Genomic DNA, 19407 nt, shown 5'->3' on the forward strand with positions numbered 1-19407 from the left:
CAAGATATATTATGTACAGCGTAAGCAGTAGAAAGAAATAATACTGCGCTAGCATTATCTTTTAGCTATGACACATATATTCATATACATAAATACCATAAGCTAAAAATGCAAGTACTCATAAGATTCTTCTCTAACTAGTTCTACCCCAGTGTACCTAACCTAAGTGTAGTACAAGGCAAGAAGTAGGTGATGTATTCTATAGTATGGTAGGCTATAGTATGGTATGCTAAGTTTTAGTATGCCAAGAGTCCCTCTAGGTTCTAGTCAGCTCCATAACTTGAGAACAAGAGAGGTGGGAACCTCTTTCCGGGTCTCGAACTCTTTAACACCCCGCGAAGGGAGTCAGAACACCGGAAGCTGGATCCTCTGCGAGCAGGGATGACAGCGTCTCTTGTCAGTGCGTCAGGCCGGGACACAGGCTCCTCTAAAGTTGAGGTCTCCTCCTCCTTGTTTGGGCAAGGGAAGGTATATTTATACCTGGTAGATGCCTTAGAATGTTAGCATTGACGTAAAGTCGGGCAGAGGAAGACAACCGGAATGAACCCTTAAGGAATAGCGGTTCATGCATAATAAATGAGTTCCAGGAGAAATCAATAATCCTGTGCTAGGGGAAATCCCAAGAGCTTAAGGGTCTGGTTTCTAAGAACTCATTGTGACGTTGGGGTGGACGGATGTAGGTGAACATGCCTGTATTTGGATAGCATGGCTAATGCCTAAATAAGTACAGGGATCTTATGCCTATATAAGGGCAATGTGAATTGTGCCTATATAAGGACATGTATAAAGAAAACCTATATACGGAATCCTAAATCGGAATACAACAGTAGCTTGGTCTAAATCAATTTAGACTGTTATCTGCCACTTGCCTCTTAATTGGAGGATCTTAATTTAGGCAAATTGTCAAAGAGGCCACTCGTGTTAAAGGCCACAATTTAAATCTTATATTTTGCAAGCCTGGAGGGATTACTAGTGAGATTAAGATTGCACCACTTACATGTTACCGGCATTTAATTATTGATTTCTTTATACCATTTATTACCAGGAAACTAGAGAAATGGAAAGGGAGAATTTGTGACCCACTAAGAGTATCAGAAAAATGAACATAGAGGATGCTCAGAAAGCATATTGGAAACACTACTCCCCACCTGACTAGAAAGAATCTCCAATGGGCCCAGTCAAACCATAACTATAGCATTTTGCCAGGTGGCTGATCAAGTAGCTCGCTGGACTAACAACGGCACTAATCTAGCTAAATCTATCCAAAATGAGTTCACTCCTGATCTTCAAAGGAAGAGTTTGCAAAAGTAAAGTAGGTGGAGGCAAGACTATGAGCATTCCTTCAGCTCTAAAAGAGTATAAAAGAATTCGTTTAGAAACTAAAACACTGTTTACCTCATAGAAACAACATACTTTGTCTAACAATTCCAAAGAACTATTTAAAATTGTAAATGACATTCATCATTCCCCTGCATTAGCTACAGATATCCCTGCTTCTCAAGAACCCTGTAACAATTCAGTAGAATTGTCCTTGTTAAAATTGCCGAGGTTTATGATCACTTCACAGAATCAGATCCTAGAGGTTGCGTGGTCTCTCTCAGGCTATTACAGGAGCTTGTCTCACTTAATAATTCCAAAAAGGGGTTGGTTTATCAACTTCCCATATTAATCCACTCTGAAAGACATATTGAAGTCTCTTAAATTCAGGTGTCCAGAGGACCCTTGACTTGTAGGAGTCATTAAGGAATTTGTTCATGCGATGCAGGATCATCTTTTGGAGTCTGCTAATAATTCATTATGATCCGGAACCGTACCAAAGCAGTTTAAACACCAGTTGCTTAGGCCCACTTTAAAGATAATGTCTTAATATAGAAAATTAAAAAAAACTTTAGGCCTAGTATATTACTCCCCCTAATGTCTAAAGTGATGGAAAAATTCCTGCCGACTTGGCTTATAAAGTCTTTTTGAGGAAAATACAGTTTAAATAAATGCCAAGCAGGTTTTAGGTCCAATTGTGGAACCAAGATGCTGCTAGTCACAGTCTTAGATCAATTGAGATTGTGGCAGGACAACTGAATCTGCAGAGCGTTTTTTTTTTTATTGCGATCTCTGCAGCCTTCAAAGCAGTTAACCATGACCTGCTAATCAGTAGATTACGTTTGATCTAATTAATAGGAAAAGCCCTTTTATGGTTCTCCTCCTTTCTGACAGTTGGATCAGTCAGTGAATATGTACACTTCTCGATCACAAAACCTTTCGCTCTCCTGTCAGGTTCCTCAGGTCTCCATGCTGTCGCTGATTCTGCTTAATATATATGTGCGGCCTCTGTGTAGCCTTATTAGATGTTACGCCTATGAATGCTATGCGCATGATGGTGATACTCAACGTCTGTTAAAAACAGCGGTCCTCTATTTCGATTGGAAGGTTGAAAGAATGTCTCCTCGAAATTCAAAACTGTATGACGAGGAGCTTTCTAAAACTAAATGAAGAGATACTAATAATGGGTAGAGATGAAAATCATTGGATCCCTGATTTCTGGCTGACCATGTAGGAACCTCTTCCTCTAAGCAGTCACGAAGGTAAAGAACTTTAGGTCATTTTTGATCAAATACAGATCTTCCTCCCAAATCAAAAAGATTTGGAAAACAGGCATTGGCATTCTTAAACTTAACCCCCTTTCTCCTGGAAAAATGGTTTGGCCATGTCGCTGTGGCATCTGCCTTATCTTATACTGATTACTGCAACGCCATATACCTAGGGATGCCCATCAGTGCCTTGGTGAAACTTCAGCGATTACAAAACATGGCAGCCAGAACTGTGAGAAAAGTGAATGTGAAGGATCACATCTCAGCAGCCAGAGAGCGGCTAGGATGACTGTCTTAGTAGAGGGTTGATCTTAAAGTAATTTGCCTGGCACATAGGCATACAAGACAGTCCCATTATTTCTTAGACACCTGATATTCCCCTGTTCTGCTGGCAGAATCCTCTGACCCAGGAATTCTCTTCTCTCTACAGTCCCTTGTTATAAGAGGCAACCAGCAGGAAAATTATTCCGGGTGCTAGGCCCTAGAGCCTGGAATGAAATTCCTTTCAATATTTGATCTATGATTAATTTACGAGCCTTTTAAAGGTGCGAGCCATTCTTCATGCTTAGAATTCTTTTTTTTACCTAACCCTTTAAATGCTTTCATGTACTTGTTCTCTTTTGCTTTTCTCTGTTGTTTCAACTTTCTCCTAGTACTTTATCTCCTATTTTGCCGTCGTGTCTTTTGTCGAATCCGTCACTGCTCCTGGTGCTAAAATGCTGCAAATGAATGAGCCCTTAATAAATATTATAATATGCTTCATAGTAGCATATGACCTTCACAGAAGTCGCATCCTGTTCAAATCTATCTGCGCTTACGTGAAATAAGCAGGAAAGATGCTCAGACCTTCTTCATATAGAGAGAAACAGCCTTCCCCTGTAAGACATTCAAGGAGCTTCACAGATGCAGACTGTAATGCACTGGTATAGACTTTTTCTTTTTTCCTTGGTGCAAAAGGTTTGGCATTTTCCTAACTTGTCGTTATTTCTTTCTTTATTTTTTGTTTGTCGTGTTATACTTCACTAATGTTGTTTCATATTTTAAAGAAAAGGCTTCACTTCACCCTCCTTTGTGCAGCCAAGGATGTCTCCTTTAAAGAAATAAATAAACCGTGCTGAATGTAAAATCTAAATATAGAAGTGCATTGCTCCCTTGCTTAAACAATGTAGGATTTGGCACATAGGCAGAACCATTCAGTATTAATAAATTCAAAGACTATTACCTTCCTGGACAACTAGCAATTGTGTGAAATAGCTTTTGCGTGTCCGTGCCATGCCCATCAGTTTCCTATTAGTTGAAGGCTGAGCTCTATTGTTTAAATATTCCATTGAGTTTTTTTTTTTTTTTTCTTTTTTTTGAAACCGTTTATTACAGGTCTTAAAAGTATACAAGTATGGGCCCACAACCTTCCGGCCGGCCGCTAGCAATGGTAGGAACATACGACATACATTTATGGAACACGTAGTATTACAGGAGGAGCATTTCTCATTAGATAACAATGTCAAAAGCCACAGCATCCAGGCCCCATTATGCGGTTTCATTTTAAATTAAGAACAACAAAAATTAAAACCACACCCACAAGGCAACCCACAATCAAAAATAGCAGCACGTGCTCCCCAAGAGGGGGGATCCCAACTATACACAGAAGTGTGAGGAGGGGGAAGAGAGCAAAGCGAGGACTGGGGGACCCCAATGCCCGGCAGCGGGGGAACGAGTCGGCTAAGGGGATGGGGCTGGCGAGGGATCAGGCAGCAGCGGTGGCGCGCAGATACCCCCTCGGTAGGCGTTCCAGGGGCCCCATACTTTCACCCATGTCCCAGGCTTACCCCTCGCCACATACACCACTTTTTCGCGAAACATGCACCAGTCCATGTGTTCTTTCCAGGCCGAGACCGTCGGGGGCCTCTGGGATCCCCACAGTTGAGCAATATCACGCTTGGCTATCATATATCCCAGAGTCACCCACCACGTCTGCGGCGCTGAGTAATCAGTCGGTTCCCACACATTCAGCAGGCATCTCCTCGCTTCAGGCAACAGCGCCACATGCGTAACCAGTCGCAGCACCTCATGTACACCACGCCAGAACCCCTCTACCTCCGGGCACTCCCACAAAATATGCATAAAGGTCCCCGAAGCACCACACCCACGCTTACACAACCCATCTCCAGCATAGCCCATACGCAGAAGCTTTGGCCCCGTCATATAGACCCGGTGGAGTATCATTGAGTTTTTTAAAGTATTGTTCTAGGAACTGATTGATTTTCAAGACTGGATTTGCCTTTTTTGAGCCATGACGTAGTTATGCATGTAAATTGTTTGAACAGTTTTTGTTCATTTTTTCAGTGCTACAGATGGAAGCCTAGACGTGGAGTTAAAGTCTGAAAGTGAAACCGACCTCCATCCTGTGCCCCAGAAGATGTTTTGGCCGAAGGAGGGGTGCACGTTTCTCACGGTTCCAAGGCAGATGCTGAAAAGCATTCACGATAACAAAGACCGATATGAACAGCACCTAAAACTAATTTCTCACGAAGTAGTTGGAAGCTTCGATCCATGGCACATTACAGAGAGGTAAATGCATTGTCCCTTGGCATGGTGCAGGCACCCACGCTTTAATTATGCGATTTGCATGTCAATCATTTAGTAAACTGGGTGACTGCTTGAAGTTTGATCTTCTGATCTGAATGTTTGGTCATACGATACTCACATGCATCCAATAGCATCGTGACAGTGGAGACAGATGTGTACAGCAGCTTTAGAAAGGCTACACCTCCTAGAACGTTATTCTATTCCAAAGTGCAATCGTGCCATAAATGGAGACTTCTAGTTTCAGCCGTGATGGAGATAGCCACTTGGTATTGGAGGATGGACCGCCATCCTGTTTGACAAGTATATTTATGACTGCAGTTAGGATCATGATGAGATTGAAGAAATTACAAATTGACTTGCAGCGGGTATGAAAATTATCTAATGAGGTTTGTGAGTGTGTATATATATATATATGTGTGTATATATATATAGAGAGAGAGAGACAGCGAGAGAGAGAGAGAGAGAGAGAGAATAACTAGACATATAATATATTTGTGTCATGTGTAGCTGTAGATAATAATTATTCCCATGCTCAAACCATGGTAGCTTGGCTGCGGACAGGCAGGTTTAACTTCAAACACGGGTATGTAAAACATTTAAAAACACAAATTCAGTAAATAATTAAGACCCAATACCAATTTATAAAAATAGGAAATACTTTTATCTTCAATATGACTCAAAATCTAATGTAGGGAACCGGAGATATGAATTTTTAAAGATTTAGCACTATATAGCACATAGAAACCTATAGCGCCGATTGAGACATCTGGTTGCGCTATACCGGGACAAAGTCAAATTTCCAGGCCAACCGCAATGGAGCCCTACGCGGCTACCCCTCACAGTAGGTCTCAGTCAAAGTTTTGACCTTCTGACTTAGAAACTTTTCTGGAGCTTTTCTTCCTGGAGTCCCTTGAAGTTCTCAGCCAGTCCGGATTTGGTGAGGGTTTGCTAGCTTGCCTTGCGACAACCTTCCGGTCAAACCTATGGAAGTCAGATCTCCGGAGCTTTCCAGCTGAAGGTACCAGAGATCCAGACCGACTCGTGGTTGAAGGTGGGCAGCTTGACTCTCGCGGTGGTTCTTGGTCACCTTTTCTACATTCAGACTTAGAAACGTTTACTGAGCTTTTTCTCCCGGGGTTCCTTGATGCTTTTTCACCATGCCAGATTCAGTGAGGGTTCACCGACTTGGGTTTCCACAGACTCCTGGTCAAACTCTGGAAGTTACATCACAGGAGCTTTTCAGCGGACCGAACCTGGACGGCAGGCTGGCTTGTGGTTGAGGTTCGCTGGGTTGGCTGGTCAGGTTGAGTCGATCCACTATGGAGCTTTTTTTTTAAAGTTGCTCCACAGTTCTACAAACTTCTGGAATGTCTTCCTGAAGTTCCCTTGAGGGTCCCAAAATGTCCAAAACTTACACCAAGGTTCTGAAAGCTCCAAGATGGTCCATAAGATTTTGGGACTTCAATTCCCACAATCCACTTGAACAAAACCCTTACAAATTCACTGGTAGTTCTCCTGGCTGGAGATTCTTGGTGGTGAGGGTTGCCGCATTGGCTGGTCAGGTTGAGTCGGTCCACTTATGGAGCTTTATTTCAAAGTTGCTCTGCAGTTCCACAGACTTCTGGAATGTCATGCTGAAGTTCCTTTGAGGGTCCCAAAATGTCCAAAACCTACACCAAGGGTCTGGAAGCTCCAAGGTGGTCCTTAAAATTTTGGGACTAAAATTCCCACAATCAACTTGGACAAACCCCTTACAAATCCACTGGTAGTACTCCTGGCTGGATATTCTTGGTGGTGTGGTGATGGTCCAGGTGAGCTCTGTTAGCCTGTAGCTTGCAGGGAGTCCACTATTTAGTCCTTTTGAAGCAAGTTAGGTCCACAGTGCTGTTGTTCAAGATTGTGGCACAGTTAGAGTGCAGGGCCTGGCTGGTGCAAATCAAACTCCTTAGCATGGACCCTTCTTATTCTTCTTGTTTCAGGCAGCAGATCTTAGAGGCACTGCCCCTCTCAGATACTTTATTCAGTGTTCTTTGGGGTCACACAGGAGGGCACTCCTGTCCAATGAGGTGCAGGACAACACCCCAGAGCATGACCATTTCCTCCAAGGTGTGGCACAATGGTCTCCCAGAAAGCACGATATCTCCAAAATTCAATATGGCAGGAGTCTCTGCAGCGAGGCAAGATCTGGATAAACCAACTTTGAGGATCGCTCATCGCCATATTTTCCCTTTTCCTGGCATCTGCATATTCCCTCCTTAAGCCTGCCATCTGTCTGGGTTCAAAGAATAGGGGTGTAAATGAAACTGCTTTCTTCTACCTATGTCCTTATTCTATTGAAGATCATTGTTTATGACCCCTCCCCTTGCTCTGGCATTCCTATGTAGCAGAATCCTCTCCTCTCAGACTAGCTCTTTCACTCCAGGGCCTACTTATCACCTCATCAAACAGTCTGGCTAATCCACTCAATTCTGACCAATCGGGTCAGATCAATGGATGGCTGAATTTTGGCTTACAGACAAGAAAGTCTTATAACTTCTTGTCTGTACATTTTAGGATAATTTCTATAATAGCATAGTGTTGGATTCATCAATACCATTCTAGTGGTCGTAGAATTATATATTTCTGTGGGTTCTGACGAGAATGATAAATTACTAACTTCTTACCATGTTAACTTATGTGGCTGGGGATCTGCAATGGGGAAAATGAACTGGCCAATTTCTCCAACACCAGGGCTTATAAAACATATTTTATAAGGACCCTGCCTATATCTACAAGACCCCCCACCCCTGGAACACCTAGGGAGTCTTTGGGGGTACCTAATATGGCAAAATATTGTAGGTTATTAATTTTTAAGTGCCCCAAACACCAAATTAGAGTTTGGGCACAATTTACATTTTAAAAGCGGTCCTGCAACATAGTGCTGCTTTTAAACTGACCTTAGCCCTCAGCTGTGCACACATGCAAGTGCAGAAAGGGCTACTGGCCTCTAAACTTCCATGTCCTATTGTATACTAGGGACTTAAAGGTAGTTTTAATCCTCCTGCCCTATTATGTACTAGGGCATTTTAGGGGAGGTCATGCAAATCATAGGGGTACCCTAACCCACAATGTACCCTTGTGTATGTAGGTGTTTTCACTGTATTCTAAGTGTGTTTTCAGCATGGCACTGGCCCTGTACCTGGTTAGGCAGAGCCCAGGTACAGTCGGAGTCAGGTACCACTCTCCTAGCTGTGACGTCTTTCATTCCGTCCTGGAAGCTGAGTCTGGTGTATTCGGGGTACTTTGTGAGGAGAGGATGAGCTGGGTGTCATCTGCGTAGGATATTATGCGGAGTCCATGCTGTCTGACGATGGCGGTGAGGGGGGGGCAATGTAGATGTTGAAGTGTGTGGGACAGAGCGATGATCCTTGGGAAACTCCGCAGTTGATTTCTGTAGGTTCGGAGAGGAAAGGCGGGAGTCTGATGGGTTTTTACAGCGAGGAAGGAGTGGAGCAAGTCAAGGGCAGTTCCCTGTATGCCGGCGTCATGGAGTCTGGCTGTGAGAGTGCAATGGGAGACGGTGTTGAAGGCTGCAGAGAGGCCTAGAAGGATGAGGGCCACAGTGTGGCCTTGTTCGAGGAGTGTGCGGATGTCATCCGTGGCTGTGAGGAGGGCGGTCTAGGTGCTGTGGTTACTGCGGAATCCAGATTGAGTCGAGGATGGCGTTCTCTTCGGTGGAGTTTGTCAGCTGGGCATTGACTATCTTCTTCTCGTTGACTTTGGCTGCAAAGGGAAGGAGAGAGATGGTAGTTTTGAGGTCGGTCGAGTCTGCAGAAGGCTTCTTGAGGAGGGGCCTGACTTCTGCGCTTTTCCAGTCATCTGGGAAAGTGCCGGATTCGAAGGTGGCGTTGATGGTGTGACGTAGCACGGGCGCTATGGCAGCGGCGGCTCTGTGGAAGATGTGCGGCTAGCAGGGGTCGGTGGGGGCCCCTTAGTGGGTGCTCTTCATGGTTGAGGTGGTATCTTCTTTGCTGCCTGTGGTCCAGGCGGTGATGGTGGGCTGGCTGTCATTTCTGGTGGAAAGGGTGGTTTCTGGATCTGTTCGCTGAAGTTGACATAGAGGGCCTTGATCTTTAGGTAGAAGTAATCTCTATCTCACTTCATGTCCTCAAAAAATATTTCCATTTATTTTTATAAGAAACATTCATATGTATTATACATGAATATGACTCATTACAACGAGTACTAATACCAGGCGTGCCATTACAACGCGGGTATTACTACGCGTTGCAATTACAACAACATGCCATTACATCGCATTCTTTTACCACGCATATGCTTTTACCACGCATACCATTACAACGCAAAGGCATGCGTGGTAAAGCTATACTCATGGTAAAAGTATGCAATGTAAGTGACACTACCCTACCCTAAACCCTAATTTAGTACCCCTGCACGACCCTTCCTGACCCCCAGTAATCTCCCTACATTAAGACTACCCAGCACAACCCCCTGACACTACCCTAAACCCAACAACACTACCCTGCACTACACACATACCACAGCACTACTGCCAGTACTCTCCCTATATTAAGACTACCCAGCACGACCCCCTGACCCTACCCTAAACCCAACAACACTATCCTGCATTACACACACACACACTACAGCACTAGCCTAAAACACTTCCTCCAGCATGACCCTCCCCCGAGCCCCAGTCTGCTCCCTACACTTAAACACTACCCTACACACCCCCAACACTACCCTAAACCACTACCCTGCACTACACACACACCACAGCACTACTCTAAACCCTAAAACACTACCTCCAGCACGACCCTCCTCCGACCCCCAGTCCAGTTTCTACACTCAAACACTACCCTGGACGACCCCCAGACACTACCCTAAACCCTAAAACACAACCCTACACTACACAAACACTACAACACTATTTTTCTCTTTCCCTCTAAGGCAGCAGTCTTCAATCTGTGGGGCGTGACCCCCAGGGGGGCCGTGGAGTCCCAGGAAGGGGGTCGCACATTTCCGGGCCTAACTTCTGCCTGGAATGCAAAATGTGCTTTTCCTTTTGGACCCTTCATTCTGATCGTTAAAATGCTTTAGCTGAAGTTAATTGGCTCTCATGTGCTGTAAAACAAAGAGGCCTGGTAAAACAATCCTTCAAGTAAGTGGTCATGCTAGGGTGCCTGCTTGCCTGAATGACATGCAAATGTGTGCTAGGAGTTAATTTGCAAATGTAAAGCATGCTTGGGAGTGGTCCTGGCTTTAATTGCTTGAATCACTCCAAGCATTGTGATGGCAAATATGTTTTTTTTTTTTTGCATGGTGGTGCAAAGAGTTAACCACTGGGCTGTGAAGTGCATGCTTTTAACCCTAATTGCATTTAAACAGTGCTTAGTATCCCTGGGGATGTGTTGAAGGGACAAGTATGCAAAAAAAACATTACTTGTGGTCTTATATTACTCAAATCTACATTTTGGAAGCTCCATTTTATTTTTAAACTATTTCCACAGTTTGTAGCAGTCTATATTATAATGTGTGTAATGCAAGTATAAAATAACAACTTACACATTCACTGTGCTTTCTGTCACAGGCTGTGACCTCATAGCACTAAAAATACACAAGTCACTATTCTCCACTAAACCAACCAAATTTAATTCTCTGTCTATCTGGTTGCATACAAGACCTCTGCAGTACATTAAATAATAGAGGTTTCATAATGTACTACAGTGTATTTCCCATTGAGTACATTTATTTTTCATTTAAGGTGAAAGACCTAAACATCTAACAAAATATTTTGGGGCTGATTTATGAGAGGCTTGCACTGTCGGAGCGACGCTTTTTTTTAAGCTTTGGCGGCACAATCGTCGGAATCATATCTATGAGGCGACACAAAGTCACCCTGCGTGGCTCTGCGTGGCCTCATAGATATGGAGTAAGACAAAGCAGCGAAAGTTGCTGATTTGCCTTACCCTATGTCAAGTAGGCGTTCCATAGGCATTGCAGTCGGTCTTCTCACGCAACACCCATGGATCTTGAAGCTGCCCCAGATTTCTAAAATCATCTAAACCTGGGGCAGCGTCAAAACCTTACGCCTCCCCACAGCAGGGGTAACGAGGAGAAATGCTTTCATTTCTCCTTGTTTTTCCTCTTTCAAAGTGTGTTCCCTCTCAGGATTCTTCTTTTGCAGGAAGGTCCCCCTTCCTGCACAAAAACAATCCTGCCTATGTTGGCGTTAGGCAGCAATTTGTGCGCCAACGCAGGGGGAAAGGACAGGAATGCACCGTATTTCATAAATAAGGTGCATTCCTGCCCTTTCACACTGGCATAGGGCAGCGCAGCAAGAAGACTTGCGGCGCTGCCCTACGCCAATGCCTCATAAATAAGGCTCTTTGTTTTAGCCCTACCTTTGACCACGCCCCCAAGCTCTCTTACTGACCTTTGCTTTGCTAAACACTTTCATTTATTTCCCCGATGTAAAAATGATTAGCTGTGGGAATTGGGGGAGTTTATGGTTGTTGATAGTTAGCAATGATGAGGAGGACCAAGTTCTAGAATTTTGTCAGGAGGGGGTTCTTGCGCTTATAATTGTTTGACAGGGGGGTCTCGGCATCCAAAAGTTTGAAGACCTCTGCTCTAAGGAGAAGGAGAGGCTTCATTGTCTTGATCCACACAGAGCCTTAAACTTCTATATCAAACGTCTGTAGAGTATTGTGCAGATGATCGGCTTTTCCTTGTGTTGCCTGTGCCAAAAAGGGAAAGGTCCCCGTTTTGCTTGCTCCAGTTTTCCGAATTTGTCTTATGACATCTGCCTGTCCCTTGCTGACTTCTCCATATTCATACCCCATACACTTGTGGCCTGGTCCTGCTGCTAAGTTTATCCTCTGCGTGTCACTGTCCTGTTATTCCAAACCAATCCGACTGTCTTTAATCGTTCGAATGTAGAGGAGTTATAACATGCCTACTGACATGAACCTTAATGCATTGGCATTTCTTTCACAATTACACACATTATAAGGTAACCTGGTAGCCATTTGTTGTGAATTACCTTTATATAACAAAAACATGTTACAACGAGTTACCAAGGGTTCTTGGGGAGACTATTGAGTATTCCAGTTTCTCATGGGACTTATTACTGTTAGGTAACCTGTGATATACAAAGGTAACATTCACTTTTGAGTCATTTATACTTTTCTGTAAGTTTACTCAAAATGAATAGCCCCCAGGCACTTCCAGTATGGTAGAGACGTGTAAGTTACACGTTTAGATTTACAGAATGCCAGTGGGCTGGACACCTTGTCCGAGTCATAGCTTGACTCGCCCCTTACCTCATTTGCAGTGGTCGTCTAGAGGGCATCTGAGGCAATAGAATTACAGCTACACTCCGATGATTTCAAAACAAATGTCCTTTCTGGGTCAGCTACTTCTGTCCCTTTGCTTTCTTTTAGCAATGCTCTTACTGGTACTTTGATGGCTACTTGGTCCAGTCCTTTTTCTTTCCGGCCTGTGAATAGGCAGGTGGCCAGACCTCACATACCAACACCTAGTCACCTGGATTTTGCCTCCAAACATCCCACACCAGGGAGCCTTGATCAGAAAGGTGAATCCTAACTCATTTCCACCAAGTCCTCCGGACAGAGTCCTTGAGGATAGTGGCTTTTGGTGAGCGCTGTTTTCTTTGCCAATCTAGGATTATGATCCATGAATGCTGTTTGTTTGCTAGGTGGTTGCACACATGCTCTGTTGGACATGGCCATTGAGATCTTGCCGGCAGGATCTTAGAGCCTCCTTGGCTCACATGATTCGTGATGGGCAGGATGCGGCCATTTGTTATCCGCACTGGTCTGTGTACTGCAAATTTCCTAGAAAGGGAAGTAGATACTAGTGCTGTACAGTAGAGCTATGGTGCACTCTTTGGGACTCTTAAACTCTAATAAACAGTTCCCGCATCAATTCCGGCCTTTCTAGAGGACTGTCAAATAAACAGACCCAGCATTCCCGATTGTCCATCAGGCACCCAATTTTTCAAGACTGTGCATGTAGATCTGACAGGCATCGGTTGGGCCAGCAGGAGTGTTAGTCTTCACTTCCTCTTCCCCTGCCACTAAGCCACTTTTGGGTGCCCCTAGTGGTGCATGCTCAACTGAAGGCTGCTCAGCGTTTTCTCTCAGGTTCCTGATCCATCAAGTCAGATGGGTCTTACAAATACTTAAAAAGGGTTATGACCTAAGTTTTCTTTATACCCTGCCCACTACTCTCTCCCAATGAACCCAACTGGCCCAGATCGTGTCTTGTTTTGGACCCAGGCCACTAGACTTGCAGGGTACATATTTCCATGTACCTGTCCTGCGGTCCCACAGTCGCCATCTGCAGTTCAGGGCGGGCGAGGAGCATCTTCAGTTTTCTATGCTTCATTTCTGTCTCACTGACATCCCTTGAGTGTTCACGATAGTGGTTGAGTCCCTTCTTCGAAGGGCAGTGATATCATTATTATTGTACCTCGATGAGTGACTTAAGACTGAAAGGCATGATTGCTACTGTTGATCGTGGACTACCTCTGGATGACAGTGAACCTCTTGACATCATTGGGGGTTCACTATCAATGAGTGGAAATCCCTCCCAAACTTCACAGACTTCAATTCTTTAGAATAATCCTAGTGTTAGACCTGTCAGCCCTTTGGGTGGTCCCTCCTCATCATTATTTATTTTGTCCCACTTTTGCCTCAAACCCTGTTAGTATTTTTCCTTTTTGGGAACCACCAGACTTTTTCGTATTGATGCAGATTCAGGGAGCCATTTTATCTACCCCTGGAACTTCTGTCTGAGGGCCTGGAGCACAAAATGGTGGCCACCTGTGACATCATCAGAACCCACTGGAACCTACTAGAACCTTCTGCAACATTCTGGAACCCTGTGACAGTTGGAGGCGGTTTGGAATGTTGGGAAGCTAAGCCAGAGTTGACAGTTGGAGCTGGCAGTTGGCACCTGACTGGTGAAGAGAGAGCAGCAGAAACCTGAAGGAGGAAGTAGTGAGGCAGCAGGGGTGGAAACTTGTGCCTGGAGTGGGGTCCATAAACCCACCCTTGATACTAGTCCCTACTGACTGAGCCCAGCCTGGAGCCCTGTGTGGGAGAAAGCAAGAAAAACCATCTTAAGGACCTGGACAGCAGGAACAGGCCTTAGAAGTAAAGAAAAGCAAGAATCTGACCTGTTTATTGGTTTCCCTGGAGTCCGACGTCGAGAAGCCTGAGACCTGGAGCCCGAGGTGGAGAAGCTGCGCTGACTGGAAAGCAGACGTCGTACCCAGAGCCGCCAGAGGTCGAGAGGGGGTGCCGACGGAGGTCGTGGAGAGTACCAGAGGTCGAGGAGGAAGTCACCCGAGGTCGAGTGAGCGGCGTCGACGGGGGAGTGAAGTCCGCCCTCCGGAGTCGCCGGAGACCGAGGTGAAGCGTGCCGGAGGTCGGGAGTGGAGATCGCACTCCGGAGTCGCCGGAACCTGAAGAGAATCGTGCCGGAGGTCGGGAGTGGAGGTCGCACTCCGGAGTCGCCGGAACCTGAAGAAGGGAGCACCGGAGGTCGGGAGTGGAGATCGCACTCCGGAGCCGCCGGAAGTCGACATCGAGCCAAGGCCGCCCGACGTCATCGAACCGGAGCCGCCCGAAGTCGACATCGAGCCAAGACTGCCCGACGTCATTGAACCGGAGGTCGACATCGAGCCGAGGCCGCCGACATCGAACCGGAACCGCCTACCGGCGTCGTCAAGAACTGACATTGCGCCGAGGCCGCCGACATCGAACCGGAACCGCCTCACGGCGTCGACACGACTCCAGCGGCGTCGGAGCTTCATAAAAAGGGCAGTAAGTGGAATAGAGGGCGCCTAAGGCCCTGTGGAGCCCTGAGAGACTATCCTAGGGGCTAGAGAGGTGCTGGAACCAGCTTGATTGTGCCAGGGGTGAGCTGAGACTAAAACAGAGGGGTTGTGTAGTGTGGGGGAGCCAGATCTCTAGATTCCCCCTTGATCTACCTCAGTTTAGGCCTCAGCCTTGTCCAAGCCAGGGAGTATACCCCTCAGGCCATCCACCTAACCATAAGCTGTGACTGGGCCAAATCAGCCCATAGTATTTTCAATGTGATCTGATTTTACAAATGTCATTGTTGGCTGATATTATTTATTGAGGGTACTGTATTTATTGTATTTATCTAAGTTATTCCTGTGATGTATTTATTGTCCTGAGCTAACTTATTCCTGCACAGTATTTATTGCCTCACAGTATTTATTTGACCTGATCCTATTTATTGCACCTGTAAAGTGTTATTATTTATTTGACCTGCACTTTTTAAGAAAAAGCTTTGTGTACTGTGATTGTATTATTATTTATTTAATCAGCAACTAAGAGAAAAGAAGATAAAGAGATATATTTTCAGTATAATTTTTAAGGTGTAGTGTCGTTTTTGGAACGGATGCACGCATGGTTATTGTGTGGGTATGACGTATGCTTAACACGGTGCCTGACCCCTGACCACTCGAGCCAAGCTACCACAGTGTATGTCTGGAAAAATCCCATTACCACCACCCTTCCGGTGTGGGAGTGGGGTTTTTCTAACATAATTGGTGTTCAGCAGCGGGATTGAGCTGTGCCTACGTATACTCGACAACAACTGTGGGTAGTCCATAGGCCTACACCTGGAGTTTTCTCAAAGCGGCCTTCCTAATTGTGAGTTTTTGTTTTTTTCCAAATTTACTCTGGTGGTGGGAGGAGGTATTATATAAGGTACCCCCCTGCATAGCTTCTGCAAATAACTGTCCTCTGACCTGAGTGGGCAAAATGGAGTTTGTGCTAGAAGACCTGGAAACCTATACTGTGGCCCAACTCAGGGAGTTTTGTCAGCGGGAGGGGGTGTATTGTCCCCCAGGAGCAAAGAAGGGTGCACTCCAAACCAGCTTAAGGGCTTGGGGGGAGGCACGACGAGAAAGCAAGGCTGAGGAGGAGGACAGGGATAGAGAGCCCGACAGTGAGGGAGCTGGTTTGTACCAACCTGAGGTGGGGAACCTAGTAGCGGGGCCCAGAACCATTTCCAGGAAGGGCAGCACTGTCTCTAGCGGTGGCTTGTCTGAAGTGGAGTTAACAGACCGGAGGGAGAAAAGACAGCTCACATGGGACTTAGCAAGGCTGGAGAAAGAGAAGGAGGAACAGAGGATGGCTCACGAGTTAAGGCTGAAAGAGATAGATCTTCAGATCCTAAGAGTCGGGGCACACACTGTTCCTAATGGTGGCAGCAAAGACCAAGAAATCACCAGGGAACCCAAACCCTACCTGCCAAAGGACATAGTAGCTAGCTATGGAGTGGGTGACGATATCGCCAAGTGGCTAGCGGCCTATGAGGTCTCGTTAAGGGCCCATGGGGTTCCAGAGAAGTACTGGGGAGGGGGATTGTACAGGTACATGCCTCCAGCTGGTAGGGATGCATTATTGGCCCTAGAGCAGGATGAGCAGACCCACTACCCCACCATGAAAGTGGCGCTCACACGAAAGTTTGGACTAACACCCGAGAAATACAGACAGAAGTTCCGGGGTAGCCACAAACTGGGCACACAGAATTGGGTGGACTTCCTGGACTATGCAAAGAAGGCACTAGAGGGTTGGATTCAGGGCAGTGAAGTGAGGAACTACGAGGGGTTGTTTGATTTAGTACTGAAGGAACACCTGCTCGAAAAATGTTTCCCTGAACTGCGTCAACACCTGGTGGATAGTAAGCTGACCAATCCCCGGAAGCTTGCTGAGGAGGCGGACATTTGGGCTAGTACCCGGGTGTCCACAAGGGGGACTGGAGGGGATACTCAAAAGGCCGGACAGGGCGCCCCCCAGAAGAAAGAGGGAGGGGAAAAGAAAAAGGAGTTCTCCAAAGGCCCCCAAAATAACTTCCAAGGGAAGGGAACAGGATTCACCCCTAGGGCTAACCCACCCAGAAACCCTAATCCTGGCCAGAGTCAGCAGCCAAGGGTTGTCCATTGCTACGAGTGCGGTGGCGTTGGACACTACAAGGGAGATGCGAAGTGCCCGAAACGACCACCCCCTCCCATTGGAGGAAAGACCCCCGGAGTAGCTAGTGCAGTGCTCGGGGAGGAGATGCCCTTAACTAAGGGAAGGGAGTGGGCGGGTGTCACTTTAGTGTCCCTGGGAGAACGGGAGATGGTTCCTAAGATCCAGGTGCCCGCAAATACCGTAAAGTATGGGCAGTGGGTCACCATCAACGGCCAAAGAGGGGAGGCTCTGAGAGACACAGGAGCCAGTATGACTATGGTACGTAGTCAACTGGTGTCTCCAGAGCAGATAATTCCCGATGTACTCCACCCAGCCGCGATGGCTGACGGCAGAACAGGCCACTATCCAGTGGCCGAGGTTCCCTTTGAATGGGAGGGGGTTGCAGGTTCACTTCGAGTTGCCGTAAGCCCTGCCGTGCCAGTTGATTGTCTGCTGGGGAATGACATGGAGCACAATGCTTGGAAGGAGGTGGAATACCGGACTCATACTGAGATGCTGGGTACACCTGACTGGGCCTGTGTGAGCACAAGGTCCGCGACTACCCGGAGAGGGAGTTCGTTTCGGCTGGAGCCTGGAACAAAGGCCCAGCCAGCTGCCAGTCAAGGGAAGAACCGAGGACAGGAGGAGCCTGCCTCGGCGTCCTCACCCCGTAGGACGGATAGGCCACCGGAGGTGGTGGACCAGGAGTCTGCGGTGGGGGATGTCACCGAACTGGAGGACCTACCCATCCCGGCCGAGTGGCACGTGGAGGGAGGCCCGTCCAGGGAGGAATTCTGCCAGGGCCAGAGGGAGTGCCCTACCCTTGAGGGGCTGAGGCGTCAGGCCGCAGCCCAGGCAGAAGGGAACGTTGAAGGGAACTACAGTGTTTACTGGGAGGATGGCCTCCTCTACAGTGAACCCAAGGCACCCCTACATGGATCGTCACGAGCCTTGGTAGTCCCTCAACGTTATCGAGCCTTCCTTCTGGAGTTGGCTCACGAGATCCCATTGGCAGGACACCTGGGGCAAGACAAGACCTTCGCCCGTCTTGTCCCACACTTTTATTGGCCTCAAATGAAAGTGTCGTCCGATACCTACTGCCGGACATGTGTGTCTTGCCAAGCCAGTGGGAAAACAGGGGTGATGCTAAAAGCTCCCCTGGAACTACTTCCGGTCGTTAGCACCCCCTTTGAAAGGGTGGGCATCGACATTGTGGGTCCGTTAGATCCACCTACTACAGCTGGTCACAGGTTTATCCTGGTTCTGGTGGATCATGCCACACGGTACCCAGAGGCAATACCTCTGAGGACCATTACAGCACCTGTTGTGGCTAGGGCCCTGATGGGAATCTTTACCCGAGTGGGTTTTCCCAAGGAAGTTGTGTCCGACAGGGGGACCAACTTCATGTCAGCGTACATGCGGGCGATGTGGAAGGAGTGTGGAGTGACATACCGGTTCACCACTCCTTACCACCCCCAGACCAATGGTCTGGTGGAGAGGTTCAACAAAACCTTGAAAGGCATGATCAGAAGTCTGCCTGAAAGCCTGCGGAGGAAATGGGACGTCCTCCTACCCTGTCTACTCTTTTCTTACAGGGAAGTGCCACAGAAGGGAGTGGGCTTCAGCCCCTTCGAGCTTTTGTATGGGCACCCTGTACGTGGACCTCTCAACCTGGTGAGAGACGGATGGGAAAGAACTCCCAGAAAGCTTCCCCAGGACGTGGTGAGCTACATGCTGGCCTTCCGGAGCCAAATGGCTAAGTTGTGGAAGCAAGCTTCTGACAACTTGGAGGCCAGCCAAGCAGTAATGAAGGCGTGGTATGACCACAATGCTCACCCGGTGGAGTTGGAGCCTGGCCAGAAGGTGTGGGTGATCGAACCGGGAGAGCTTAGCGCCCTCCAGGATCGCTGGTCAGGACCCTTTGAGGTGTTGGAGAAGAAGGGTAAGGCTACCTACTTGGTGGATCTTAAAACCCCTCGTCAGCCCCTACGGGTGCTGCACGCCAACCGCCTCAAACCCCACCACGAGAGGCCCGAAGTCATTTTGATGATGGTGACTGACGGAGCAGAGGACGCGGAAAGCGAGCCTCTCCCCGATTTGTTTGCGTCTCAAGAGAAGGATGGGTCGGTGGAGGGAGTGATTCTCTCCCCATCTCTAACTCCTGAACAGCAGGAGGACTGCCGCCAGGTCCTGGGACAGTACTCTTCGTTGTTCTC

At 47.1% G+C, this 19407-nt stretch overlaps 1 protein-coding gene across 4 annotated transcripts in view; it reads left to right on the forward strand.

Annotated features, from left to right (window-relative positions):
* Positions 1–19407, forward strand: part of KIAA0753 (KIAA0753 ortholog) — a 359680-nt gene that overhangs the window by 326383 nt on the left and 13890 nt on the right. For all 4 annotated transcript variants that reach the window (XM_085649901.1, XM_085649900.1, XM_085649899.1 and 1 more), the window contains one exon: positions 4929–5153. In XM_085649901.1, the coding sequence (XP_085506027.1) occupies positions 4929–5153 (225 nt within the window). The remainder of the gene's footprint in view (positions 1–4928; positions 5154–19407) is intronic.

This window comes from Triturus cristatus, chromosome 3_2 (assembly GCF_964204655.1).
Source record: "Triturus cristatus chromosome 3_2, aTriCri1.1, whole genome shotgun sequence".
NCBI classification, from domain to species: Eukaryota; Metazoa; Chordata; class Amphibia; order Caudata; family Salamandridae; genus Triturus; species Triturus cristatus.